Source organism: Candoia aspera, chromosome 2, assembly GCF_035149785.1.
Source record: "Candoia aspera isolate rCanAsp1 chromosome 2, rCanAsp1.hap2, whole genome shotgun sequence".
NCBI lineage: Eukaryota > Metazoa > Chordata > Lepidosauria > Squamata > Boidae > Candoia > Candoia aspera.
Window position 1 is genome coordinate 242,562,990 of NC_086154.1, and position 14,759 is coordinate 242,577,748.

General features: G+C 37.2%; 1 protein-coding gene across 1 annotated transcript in view; it reads right to left on the reverse strand.

Moving 5' to 3' along the window:
• ITGA1 (integrin subunit alpha 1) overlaps positions 1 to 14,759 on the reverse strand; it is a 97,347-nt gene that overhangs the window by 12,198 nt on the left and 70,390 nt on the right. Inside the window, exons 21-27 of the mRNA XM_063295672.1 lie at positions 13,971 to 14,051; positions 7,408 to 7,484; positions 5,555 to 5,644; positions 4,164 to 4,266; positions 3,236 to 3,349; positions 1,932 to 2,036; positions 404 to 508 (exon numbers count right to left, since the gene is read on the reverse strand). Of these exons, the coding sequence (XP_063151742.1) occupies positions 404 to 508; positions 1,932 to 2,036; positions 3,236 to 3,349; positions 4,164 to 4,266; positions 5,555 to 5,644; positions 7,408 to 7,484; positions 13,971 to 14,051 (675 nt within the window). The remainder of the gene's footprint in view (positions 1 to 403; positions 509 to 1,931; positions 2,037 to 3,235; positions 3,350 to 4,163; positions 4,267 to 5,554; positions 5,645 to 7,407; positions 7,485 to 13,970; positions 14,052 to 14,759) is intronic.

The window sequence follows — 14,759 nt, forward strand, 5'->3', positions numbered from 1 at the left end:
TTAGTAAATCATGCATCAGGATATCTAAAGTCATCGCCATGCCATGCCTTGAGCTGAAAACAGATTTTAAAAGGTTCTAGATGAACAGTACCATCCAGGATCACCTGGAGCTGCATGGTCACCACATGCTCAACCACTTTGGTTAAGAATGACAGAGACTGGTTGAAGGGATCAAGGGATTTTTTTTTTCAACAGAGTACAAATGACCATCTTTATGGTTAGTGGCATTGTCCCCTGAACAAATTAGGTTTTAATGACACAGCATAACACCTCCCTCAGTAGAACCTTCCTAGTCAATACCAACTATGATAGAGCAAGTAACATGAAGCATGTACCTATAATAAGTATGTGATTTTGGCAAGATATCATTTTAAATTTCTAATGAACATAGTAGCTCACTTACCTTTATAAAAGTAGGCTTCCAGAGTCTGAATGAAATATTCACATGAGTTATGTTGGATGGGGCCATAGTGCAGTTAATGGATGCACAATCATATGCATCACAGTTCTGTTTAAAAGATCATGGACACATCTCATTAACACATTTGCAAAATATGACTACTCAAAATAATATAATTACAGATAACCTGATACCATTCTCCTTATCATGCTGAAATAAGTATGAAATGTCCTGATAGTAACAGTAGTGACACCAGTACAGTTCAATCAGTGTTCAGGTCACTCATCATTTTGCATTCAGGAAGGCCCTCACTGCAGGTTATAATAAAATAAATAATATAAAAATCCGTTTCAAAACCTAGTAAGATCATGATCATTCTATTAATGTTATTTCTTTAACTAATTTATATGGCTGCCTATCTAGCGAATGTGTCTTTGGGTGCCTTACAACATGTTAAAACAATAAAAAACGATATTAACAGAGAAGAAACACCACAATGGTCACCCAGAATAAACAAAACAATTAACAAACAACCCTCAATGGGCCATCTAACCCAGTGGTTCTCAACCTTAATAACCTTAAGATGCTTAAAATTTCCCATGCTGGCTAAGGAATTCTGGGAGTTGAAGTCCACACATCTTAAAGTTATTAAGACTGAAGAACACTGATCTAACCTCTCAGTGCCCAAGCCCTGGAGCACATCCAGGTTTTCAATGTTTTTTGAAAGGTCAGCAGTATTGGGACCAATTGATCTAGTGAGGTAGGTAGAAACAACCAGGAAGAAGCACTCCCGCAAATAACCTGGTCCCATAACATGAAGGGCTTTATAGGTGACAACCAGCACCTTGAATTGCACCCAGAAGCATACTGGGAACCAGTGTAGCTCACAGGGCAGAGGTGTAACATGGGCATGCCAAGATGCACCCATCAGTCTCTGCACTGCTACATTCTGGACCAGCTGCAGCTTCTGGATGGTTTTCAAGAGCACACTGCAGTAATCGATGTGGGAGCTGACTAAGGCATGAGTGACCATGAGCAGTGCCTCCCAGTCCAGGAAGGGCCACTCTTAATTCCTAGAGTGAATTATTTCTGCTGACAATTAAAGACTTGCTTTCTTGCATAGTCACAGCAGCCTTATTAACAAGGACCTGCTAACATTTTCATGACATGTAATAGTTCTAATTGATGGACTGAAACTTACTGTCTATATTGTATTTATGGGCATTGATGGAAGGTTTTTTTCCTTTTCTTTTAACCTCCTTATGCGGCGAGATGGTGGAAATCAAATCCCCAAAGCTAAACATTTTAAAAGTCTACATTATAGATTTAAAAATATTTTTCCAACTACATGTAAATAAGATATCATTTATGGCAATGAGACTATTATAGTTATATATCATTGGTCTTAGCAAAAGGTAAGGAAATATGCAGATAATTACATTCATATGATGACAACTCAACCCACACCTAATATTGTATGCTAAATTTAATAGAAATTATTCCTAGAAAATGTAAGTGCTGATAGACATACTATGTTTGGATCCTTTAGAGGTTCTTGTATTCTTGATGTTGTGAATGAATTGCCCATATCAATCCTTAATAGATCACTTGGGTGGCTGGATTGGCATTTTGCATTCTATCACAAGAAGAAAAATTGTAGTTTTACAAATATGCTGCAATAATTTTAACAGAGGTCTTTCCCCAAAGGTAACATCACCTGACTATTTTCTGCCCAGAATGCTTTAACTGCTAGAAAAGGGATGGGTGATTGTCACCAATGTCACTGTCCTCCATCCATTCTCAGAGTCACTTTTCTTATTGTACCAGAAGGCCACTCAACCCTCTGGAGAAGACTGAGAAGCACAGGAGCTGGGGGGAGAGCAAATCAAAATCCCCTCTATCTCCATTCTCCCTGATCAGAGTAGAAAAATACTTAACCTCTGCTAGCATCTTTGTGCTACTTTAACAATTATTGTTTTAGCATTATAATTTAGCATTACAGTTTCACAGTTGGAGCCTGTGCACAATGAGAGATGTCCTTTATTTTGATCACTGTTAAATAGGTTGGGCTGAAAGGTAATGACTGAGCCGGTCTTCCAGTGAGCTCCATGGTTAAATGGGGACTGAAGCTGGGTTCCTTATGTCCCAGTCCGGTACCTTCATTACTATACCTCTCTGGCTCTCTCAAATGCCCAAGTGGCTTTGTACTCATATTTCCACAATTCAATTTCCAATCTTTATAGCAACATCCCTACTTGGTACCCTCCAGATATACAGTTATTGAATAATATCTCCTATCATTTCCAGACAACATGACTCCCAGAATTCCCAATCAGTAGGATCAGCAGATCTCCTTTCTTGCAATGATAGTTGTAGTAGTCTGACACAACTGAATGGAGCCAGGTTGCGGAAGCCTCTTTCACGGCAAGCCATGTTTGAAACTGAAGGTATTCAAAATAGGGATTTGTATGATGGCACACTGATCTGTCTTCCATGATTACATCTCACAGATATAGTTAATTTGTCTGACCTCTCATACATAGAGATCTGACAAATTATTTACCTAAATTATAATATTAGGCAAATCAGAGATTTTTTTTCAGAAGATTATAAACTCAGGGAGAATTTCATAAATTATCTGATTTATTATAATAGCCAAGCAGATTCTCCTGCCTCTTAAATTTATTACTGGTTGTCCATTTTCTCCCTTGGAAATACCAAAGGATGGAAACACAAGGAACATTTAGTCATTCAAACTGTAAAAACCCATGATGTGGAAATCAAAATCTGCTTTCAAACTGTAGGATAATGCTATTTTATATATCACTGATTTACCTCTGAATATGATATCCGGGTGAGGTAAAGGATTTGGTTTTCATCTGAAACATTCTTTGGAAATGAGATTTGCAGTGCAAGCTGTGGCTGTAAGAAATGTTCACCTTTCTCAATCTAAAAAGATGAATGAAAGGCTAATTAAAGAAAAATTGAATATTGTTGTCCCTTTATTAATGTCTGCTTCAGTCACTACTAAAATTAATAACACAGTGTACACTTTTATTTCATAACAGTAGATCTCTACTTCAACAAATCTGCATATAAGGACACAATTGGTGAGAACATAATTAAACATTATTTTAGAAATCAAAAGTCTATAATTTAAAGTGGAACTTATCTCTAAGATAAAGCAAATAAACTACCTGTGGTATATTTCCAGTGGCTATATTATACAGCACTGACACAATGATCTGTTCTGGTTTGTGGTTTGTTGCAAACATGTCTAAGCTTCTTACCAATTTCTTGCCAATATGGGTTCAAGGGGAAAAGATGAAGCAAGCAGAATAGGTGGCATTTATTTTTTTAGTAAAGTATCTATAAGCGGTAAATGCCTATAGCTGACTAGAAAGCTTTCAAATTTGAAAAACTATCCTGGGAATAATTCTGGCTATATCAAATCACTGTCACTGAGCCCCTGCCAGCTGCGTGGATTCTTTTGCACTGTAGCAATTCACACCCACCCCAAATCTGTCACACAATTTGTCCTGAAAGTCTGGGTATCCTTTGGAGCAGATTTTTGGAGATGTGCAGGGGAGAGTACAGGACAGGAAAAATCTGAGGTGAGCAGAAGCTCCATTTGCAGAAAGTTCTATCTAGTTCATAGAAGACCTTACAAGCTGACATAATAAAAATTCAAGTGATGAAAAACTGGCACACAAATGTTACGTTTGAAAGTCCACAAGCAGAAGGAAATTGCACTGTCCCTTACCAAGTAGTTTATATTAATTTCTTCTCCAATATTGTCAGTAGAATTAATTATTGCAGGTATGGTATCATTTGCAGCAATGGAGATGTGATATGAACGAAGTTCTCTTAAAAGCAAATAAAATAACATTCAGTGATTTAGACTTACAAAGTAGCCATGTGGCCCATTTCAGTTATCCATACAAAATGAAATGAAACAAAACAATATGGTGCTTCTATTCTTGTTCAAGCAAATGTGTATATGAATACATTTAATCCAATAAACCTGAGATTAGTTTTGTTTTTGAATAATGAATAATTTTTCTCATTTGATTTATACAGTATGAAATTGTTAATCCAGTTTAAACCAACTAGTGAAACACAATTCCACCCTCTTTAAATAGCACTTTTCTCCCCAGATTAATAAAAGTGACTGATAAAACATCAATTAATTGAATAATTTCTGAGTGATGGGACAATCCAGATAGTAAAGCATGCAAGTTCTGCATATGTCTCAGTCCATGTATGTATGTTTACTTAAAATTTTACTTTAAGATTGAAATGATTCCATTTCCTTAAATATGGCCAATTTTTGTCATGTGATATGTAAGATGTGTAGCAGTTTGATTGTTTTATTTTTCTAACTGGTTAATCAATATAAGTTTTATGTACTGTATGTGAGGTGTTTTGTGGACTGGTCTTTGACCACAATAAAGATTCTTCTCTGTTTTTTCTCTCTTTATGAGACCTTTCTGTGAAAGAATCTGAAAAATATCCATGTTGTATTTCAAGATCTCTCAAGGAATAAAAACAAAAGCCAACTTTATCATGATGCTTTGGACATGAAATATCACAACAATATCTTCTTCCTCTGTGTGTGTGTTACATTAAAGGATTCCATATAAAATCAGGACTGGGAATGAAAGAGTACATGCATTAGCAGAATGGTACTATGGGCAGTGGTTCAGCGTCAGCCAGAATCAACAGCCACTAGTAATCCAGAGGCAAGAGAACCAAGGAACTAGTTAGGACCAAGGGAGAACAATACTACCATGTAACTCTCTTGTTTTGGGGAGGAGGGGACTTTCTACCAACAGGAAAAAGTCTCTACTGGATGGTCAGTATAGAAAAAACAGTATCAGGCTTACCAGGTGGACCAGATGGGAAACATGACCAGATGAGCTAATTCTACTTTATTGTAAGGCTACATTAACAGAATCTTGCAAGTCTGAAAGTACATTTCTACCCCCATCTTTACACCCCAAGAAATTAGGAAGGGTCTCTTCTGAGCCTCTTGCCCTGCCTATTATCGAGCTGCAGGCTATGATGTCTCTTATCTGACCATTCCCTAAGCAGCATCTCTGGGCCCAGTCTCCCAAAGGCATTCCCACATACCATTATAAAAGTAGATAATACCTTTTAAATATTAATCCACTTTCATATTTTACTGGAATTGAAATGCTTCCTCTGTTGTCTCCAAGAGTCTCATCCAGTTCATCGCTATCACTAAAACAAAACATTTAAAAAGTTGCTTTATATCACAGTCTATTTTAATTAACAGCAGTCTTATAATCTGCCTTATTGGTACATTATAAAATTGTCATTTTTATTTATTATTTTAAAGAAGAGAATACTTCAAGTGGAAAAATGTGTAACTTGGAATCAACTTAATTGCTGAGAGGAAGGTCCAGATTCAAAATAGCCAATTAAGTATGGGATCCAAAACAGTCAGTTTTTGGTGCAACAATCAATTAATATTGTGCTGGTTTTTCATGATTTGAAGATGTAACCAACAACCATTGTGAATTCAGACAAGTAGTGACCAATGAAATCTAAGTGTAACTTAACAATGTCAACAGCTAATCAAAACTGCAAGATTCTGGTATCAATAAAACATTAACTCATATAAAGAAGCAAGGAAAAAGTTTTTGATGTTAGAGGACATGCTGTCAGTATTTTTTTAAAAAAAATTCAAGGCCTTTATTCCAGTATAGAGGGACAGGATATTCTACCCTTTGAATTTCCTTAGTTTTTTTTTTTTTTTTAATTGTATGGCATAGCTGTTTGGTGTTCATGCTGCTTTTTTTTTCTTGCTGGGAAACCCTTGTGAGGTCCAGTAGCCAGATGTGTAGACTATTTAGCCGTGACAAGTCACGTTGCCCAGTTTGCACCATAAGTCTACATTGCACTGAGTTGGGCTGAGGGAAAGTGACTGGCCCAAGGTCACCCAGCTGGCTTTCATGCCTAAGGCAGGACTAGAACTCACAGACCCCTGGTTTCTAGCCCATTGCCTTAACCACTAGACCAAACTGGCTCTCATTTCCTTAGCTGATAGTAACCTTTTTTCCCCTTTATAACTTCCTTCCTTTATTCATTTTCCTTAACTCACCAAAGCTGAAAACCATGTAAGAACATTGAACCTTCCACTAGAGTGCTAGATAATGAATCTGTTTTAGGATTAAATAGTTTGGATGGTTAAATATGCTTACACTATGAATGGGACTTGCAAGTGCTAGAACTCAATTCACTTTTTCTGATTTGAATTAATATATTATTTGCCATTGGTTAAGCTTTGGTTAGTTTCAAATTAACCCTTTATTAATCATTTTAAACAATTACATTACCATTGCTTCATGTATTTTACTATGTTGCCAGTAATTCTTTTGTTACATTTTAACCATTAAATGAAATTTATGATTTAATTTCACTTTTTTATATATATCACCATTTAGCCTCTTATTCCAATAAATTGAAGATTAATTTTTCTTTTGTGCAATCTTGTAATGATTGCCCAGCCCAAATACTCAGACTCACAAGAGGTGGCTAAATGAAATCTGATTTATTAGGGAACTTAGGACAAATACAAAGAAAGCTGAGAATGACAGAAAGCGCGCCAAATACAAACTTAAAACCCTCGTTGCAACCGTAACCCCACCTCCCTACCAGCAGAGCCGCCCGTCCCAGGTGCTGGCAACCGTCAGATCTCCTAGCCTGGGAAAGTAACTTTGAACACAGGAGATAACCCAAATACATTCCAAGTTCACAGCCAAGAGATAAACCACTCCCAACAGGAACCATCCTCCCGGCAAAGATGAAACACGCATCTAGCTAATGACATGCGAAACGTTACAATGTATCAAACACATTGAAACGGCGAACATGACAAATCTTGATTCAGTGGAAACCCTCCATGAACTCACTGGATGAACCCAAAATAAAGAGAGTGGAGCCTGATTTTCAAAAGTTGTGTAGACATTATTGGAACCAACCTTGTAACAGAAAAGTGAAGTATAGTATTTTCCAGAAGATGGGACACATTGAACTGGAAAGCTATTTCGAAGAAAATCTAAATGAAAAGAGTTTTAAAGTGCATAAAAAGTCAATGTTACAATTAAACAAAATAAAACTGCAATTATAGGTAATTTCAACAAAAACTGAATGCAATTCATCATCACACATCCCCTTAGTAAACAAAATGTTTTATTCTTGCCTACACTGAGCAACAACATGAAGATGGGGGTGTAAAATCTGGAGGAAGTCCCAAGTATATACACCCATGCATACACAAAAGTTATGAAGCTCTCATGCACATTAGGGCTAATGATTCTACATCAATATGGCTATTATGTGACAATGTCTCTGCATATGAAAAAGAAACACAAAAGGACTATAAATGACAGAATAATCCTAGTGCTATAATACATTTGAAATTTCTGTTTTAATTTAGAAATATTCCATGTGGGTATGAACATGGAATTAACATCTGAAAATTGTTGCTTAAAGTATTTTTTATAATGCCTGTCACACCAAGTATCTCCAACATTAATAATACATAATATTAAAATGTTCCATTCATAACCTTAAAATAAACCAGTGGTCATGAGTAATGCAATAGTACCATCATGGGTTGACAAATGCTGATGGGAATACAAGGATTTGAATTAATTATGTTGCTGCATGTTTTAGCAGTTTGAAGGTGGGCTATTTAAACTAAACTCTTTTTTGAATATCCCCCTGAAATGGTGGAGCTACACATCTTTACCAACGACACAGGCTTGGACACCAAGAGAAGGAAATGGGGGTGGATTAGGTGGTGTCCCTGAGGCATGAGGGGGGAGATGTGAGGTCTCTAGAACATATGGTTGTATCTGCATAACCATACAGACAGAATCTTGCCAGATTCAACCTATCCTAACTAACCTAAGAGGAAATACTCCAGGGACTCTGGGGCAGGGCTACTCTAACTTTCTTTGCCTGCCAAGGCTCTCAAGACTGTGAATGTGTTTATCTCCTTGGAATGTGCTCCCTCCTTCCTCAGCCCTGAAATCCATCACAGCTTCCAAATGTTATCTTGTCGCTCTGGATTTAAAGAATGTTTCAGCCCCTTTTGCCTGAATAACGGTTCTTGCATATTTCTGTCAAGGTCATCTCCCTTACTCTCTCCACATACAGAGTTAATTTCCTCCACTCCCTTTAACACCAAGCAAACTGATTGTTCCTCTGTTCTACTCTGCTAGGTTTACACTGGCAGTCTTTAGCTTTCTTAGAGGGTTCTATATTGCATTAAACAGTATTCTCAGGGCTAAACAGAAAGACTGCTTTGTATAAATAGACTTCATGAACAATGCAGGAAAAGGCTGCAAGTAGTAATGCACTTTGCTTATAAGACACTGGAGAAGATATTGTGGGAAAGTTTATTTTTAGCCAAGTTCCTGTTGAGACAACTGAGCCAGATGACAGAATATGACAATCTGATTAAAAAAAAAAGAATTCCACACACATTATTTTTATAAAGTCTCAGTCATACTGTTTTCTGGTTAATATAAAGACTAAGAACAATGGTTGGATGCTACGAGAGCAACTGTTGTCTCCCTTGGTCAATGTGAGTGAAGGTAAGTAGTATATTTTAACACGATGCATCTTGCATCCCACCATCCTAAAAGGTTACAGCTGCCTTTGGCTTTTCTTTGGGGAACTGTGACTCATTAACTTGGTGGCAGACAGTCAAAAAGGATGTCTGTTCCAGGGAATCGAGGCATCTCTAGAGTATTTGAAGTAGGTGGTATAAAATTGAAATGTGTATTAGGTACACATAAATAAAGTACAGGGGTTTTTCTTCGGCTGCAAAGAATATCTATACTGTATGTAATAGAGGCTCATATTTAATAAGGTAATCATTGCATGAGTGCAATTAATATGCAGTTTTTTAAAACTGTGACTAGCAGCGACAGGGCAGAGTGGGATGGACTGGGATTGGAAGAGATGGAGACTGGAAGTTTCACTATCTGCCTTTACTTCCAGCTGGAAGTTGTCTGTGTGTGTGTGAGAGAGAGAGAGAGAGAGAGGCAGAGAGAGAGAGGGAGAGAATGAATGAATGAATGAATGAATGAATGAATCATGGTTCATATATTTTAAACGGTGATTTGTTGAATAAACAGCTGAGTTCACACAAGAAGCTAAACCAGAAGGTGGACAGTGATGCCTGAGGGTTTGTGTGGACACCAGGCCCCCTTTTTTCATATCCTAGGAGTAGCTCTGGCCAAAAATTCTGCTATTGTTTCTCACCATTTTGAAATGGGAAATTAAAAAAATCTGTGTATTTCTATACAGATTGACATGTTAGTTTTTTGAAGAAACACCAGCAGAGACTCGTGGCACTTTAAGGATTAAACCCATCATTGACCCTATTCTTTTGTGGCTGCCTCTAATGAAGTAGACTGTGAATGGTAAAAATAAATGTGCTTGTCCTTAAGATGACATAATACTCTAGTTTGTATAAAAACGAGACTAGAAAATAGTTTTTAAAAGGTGGGGGGGGGGGATTCTCACTTACCACATCCTGGAAAAACAAAGCACACACACAAACACAAACAGAAAAATCTTGTACATAATCAAGCTCCACTATTGTTCTATGTTCTGTAGTCTTTGGACACACCTTCTCCAATATAAAATGAAACTCCTTTTATCAAAATGTTGCACAATCCTATACTAACAAATAAACCATTGGCTGTAGTCCTACAACAGGCTAAGTCAATATCAAGCCATAATATGGTACAGTGCAATGGGGAAACCCAGTCACGCAAATACATTTAAGTAGGAAAAAGGAGTCAGAGTAGCCTCAATGCTTTCAGCTCCTACAGTAAAACTTATCTGCCTAACACTAACTGGTGCACTGTTTTATCATTTTGCCATTCCCTCAAGAGACCGGAAAAATTATAAAACAATGCAGTGGTTTATTAAACAGTCCCAGCAGAAAAGTGTTTTGTAATAAATACACAAACACACCCTTCTGTTGGATTTTGAACCCTGATCATTTTACATGTATGGCAAGTGTTATCACCATTATACTACTAAGAAAGACCCATCATAACAGCATGTACACTAGATGACATTCAGGAAAAACAGGGAAAATGTGTTGAGGGGCCATTTCTGTCTCTGCAAAATAGACTATCAGGAGCTATGCAGGAATTGGCCTAAAAGAACTTAACATCTAGCAAACCATCCAGACACCAATACTCGAGCCAAAAGAAGCAGAAAGCACTAACTACACTCTGAAAGTAGAACAGGAAAACAAATCCAGAGACTGCATTCAAAGTGGGCAGGGGATGAGTACAATTGTCCATTTCTGCCCTTCAAAAAAGGTTGCTGACGCATACTGGTATCAGGGCAACTTGGGAGTGCAGATTCAAGCCATTGAAGAAGCTGCATGGTAGAGAAATAAATGATTAAAGCTAAGAAAGGCAGTGATGTTTTAAAATTAGTTGGAAATCTAGACTAAATGCAAATTGTGTAGAATGTGATTATTGATGCAGAATTCTTTTATCTAATAATTGCAGCATTGTACTTTATTCCATATGTTCATGGGAAGTTAAACAAGTGTTTTAATGTCTGATGTTTTTACACATTAAAACAGGCAGGGTGAAGAGATTGCTCAGAATCAGTCTATAGCAGGCAGGGATTGAGGATTTAACTCCGCCCCACCCCCCAGTGCTATTCACATTGACAAGAAGATTCCACTGATGCCAATTACAGCTTCCTTTTACATGCGAATTGGCTAGCTGCATTGTGGCATTGAGACAGCTGTTGTTTTTAGTTTAAAGACAATGGATTAATTTCAAAATAGTTGCTTAACATCATGTATAGTTTTAGTTTCAGCTATAAATTTGTAAGATTTTATAGGATTAGGAGAGCTGGACTGGAAGATGAGGGTGGTTTTAAAACTGGAGGAAGAAACATCAGTAATCTGTGCTATTTGATGACATTTGGATTAGCTGAAAATGCAAATAATGTGCAGTCTTTAATAATGAAACTCAAAGAGCCTGAAAATTAAGACAAAATATACAGAAGAGCAAACTAATGACAATAGGTACATCAACCAGCCTTGGAAATGACAGTGGAGATATTGAAGTGGTGGGTAGCTTCTACCTATTAGGATTGACTATCAAGAGCAAAGGAACCAGCAGTCAAGAAATATGCCACAAACTAGCACTTAGCAGAGAAGCAGTGAAGGCCTTGGAAAAGATATTCCAGTGCTGTGATGTGTTTATACCTACAAAGATCAGAATCATGCAGGCAGTGGTTTTCCCTGTCACACTCTATGGAAATGAAAGTTGGACTTTGAAGAAGCAGGACAGGAAGAGTATCAGTGCTTTGGAACATTGGTATTGGATAACATTCCTGATAATGTCACGGATAGCTAAGAAACAAATAAATGGATCATACAACAAATCCATAACAAGTTCTCACTCAAGGCACAAGAGACCAGGCCTAAATTATCATATTTTGGCCCCATCATGAGGAGACCTAACTCTCTTGATTAATCCACTATATAATGCTGGGTAAAGTGGAAGGAAAAAGAAAAAGATGATGACTAGCAGCAAAGTGGATGGACTCAATTACAGCGCCAATGGGTACAGTTTTGGAAAACCACAGAACTAGGCTGGGGACAGATCAGCCTAAAGAAAATCTATCCAGCTGGTTGCTAAGAGTCAACTCCAACTGGATGACGCATCATTATCATTTTGGCCATAATAGTTCTTTCCTTTCAGCTTTTACGGCAACATAGATAAGCTTTAAATAAGTGTGTTATGTCTAATAAATGCTGTTCAGTAGTTTGGAAGAAGAATTCTGCATAGGATACATTTTGCAAAATAAAGCAAAATTTACATGTACATGCTTTAATTTCCTAAATTATGAAGATTTTTTGTAAAGATTCAGTATATATGGGTATTTTTAATTTTTTAGTACAAAGTACTGTTATCTACTACTTTGCTGTTCCACTCTCCTTTTTTCTCCTTATGGAAATAGAATATTTATAGGAAGTTTGCATGATCTCACACATAGGCCAGAGGCCATGCCTCCCACATATCCTGTCATAAATTTCAATTCCCAGAGGAAGATCTGAATCAAGAGTCCAGTTGCTTGAACTTTGTCTAACTGAAGATACACGTCTCTTCAGCCTAAGGCAGCTGCTGATATGACCACAAAGCCATTAAGACATGCTTCCCTGATTTCTGCAACCAGATCCATTTTGCATCTGGGGATTAACAATATATACATATATACTTCCCACAATTGCAGCTTCGGCACCCCTTTGACCTCTTGGAATATTATTGTTCGTGTTCCCATATATGATCTAGCCTGCTTCTATGATTTTCAGAATTCACACAAGACAAACCATGTGCAATCCTGTTTGGTGTTGTTAGAAAGGCACTTCTGGTAACTTCAGTGTACTTAAACCAGCCAGGAATGAGAAATTGTTGCAGTTTCATAGCCTATGCTGGGAGTTGTAGCTGTACTTAGTAGTATCTGAAATGCCTGAACTTCTCACCCTTTTAAGTGCTCTGTATTTCAATCAGTTATTCTTTTTTTAAAGCCTTCCCTCTTTTATCTCAGTTTATCGTTCAACTGGTATTTCTTATGGAATTTCTTGTGGAATCAACACTTTTATCTGGTTGCTGGATTAATCTAGGCCCTAGTTCACACAATATTCTCTAAGCAACAAGAAAATCTAACCAAGGTTAGCATGTTGTGTGAATGAATTGGCTAGGTCTTTACCTGATATGATTAAGTATGTTTCAAGGCCAACCTCTGTTCTTTGCAAGATCCAAACTAAAGTACCCACAACAGATGATGTCTAAACTGTGTCTGAACATATCAAATGATGGGGGACTCACTATCTTCCTCAGGAATTGTTTTTCTGTGGTTGAATTGTTGTTATCTTGTTGTTAGTTTTCTTTATAATTATCTGGAATTTGTCTTTCAATAACTTAACATCTAGATAAACACCATCCCTCCCATCCCATCTACAGAAACTAAATAAGAATACCACTCCCTCTGTCACATGTGAAAACAGTTTACGTGCACAAGATTGGATTCTCAAGTGAGGAATATTCCTAATTAGTCAAACTGTGTGTGGGAGGGGAGGGCAAATGCCCTAAATGTGCATTCTATTGGCTGCTTCTCTATTTATTTCTTTTTTTTAAATGACACTTTAATTCTTGGGTTGTTGTTTTTTCTTTGCTGCAGGTTTGAATTGCAAACATGAGATATACAAATTTTCCACCATCTGGTAACCTCTGTCCAACATATCTGGAGGATACCAGTTTGGGAAATGTTGAAATATACACATTTAATTCACACAGAGACATGTATGCATACATCTATACACACACAAATTCACACACACCACTTTTGATTCAAGACCTAGGCATCTCAAAAAAAAAAAGGTTGGGGGAAGGAGGACAGCCATTTCCAAACATTATTTGTATTTGTTTATGTTTACATACATTGTATACATGTCACCCCCACAGATTTACTCATACCATCTTACCTCCTCATTAGGAGACAGGAAGGGGTAGCCTACTTTACATGTGATGTTATGCCCGGTATCACAGCTATCTTTTGGTATTTTCTGTATATAAAATGATAGAAGATCAACTATTTAAAAACAATAATAGTAGAAAAAAAATCAGCACAGGAACACATACCCCAAAATATATTTGCACATGAATCTCATCGTTTCTGGAGCATATACTCACAATGAACTAGAATGGACTAAGAATAATTGATCTCCCCATGCAGCTTCATGCCTGAGTAGGAATTGAAATTTCTGTCATGCAGGGCCAAGTCAAAACCCATCCCCTAATCTACCTTCCTCCGTAGCCCCATAGCCCACCCAAACTCGACATTTCTAAAATTGCTATTTATTCTGGAAACCTTCATCAATGCTGATGAGAACTTTCCTATTGGAAGAGTAACAGCTGGGAATGATTTTAATTAGGACTCAAGAGTTCAGGAAAGGTTTAATGCTCTCTCTCCATCTGCCATGGCCCTGATATGGATTTATTCCCTGTGTTTCTTATTCTTAAACAGAAATGAAAAATGCAGTACATTCACACATTTAACATGCAAGTCTTGATTGCCTTTTAGTCAGTATGAGGCATTTACACTAAAGGAAAGAAAATCATCCATGAGATTCAGTGCAGTCTTATATACTGGGGGGGGGACACTTTTTTTTTTCCAAAAGTGGGCAGAACATGACAAAAAAGTAGGAGAGAAAACTAAATTGTATTAATTAATTACAGCTAATAGGATAGCTGCCTAAGTACTATATTCTGTC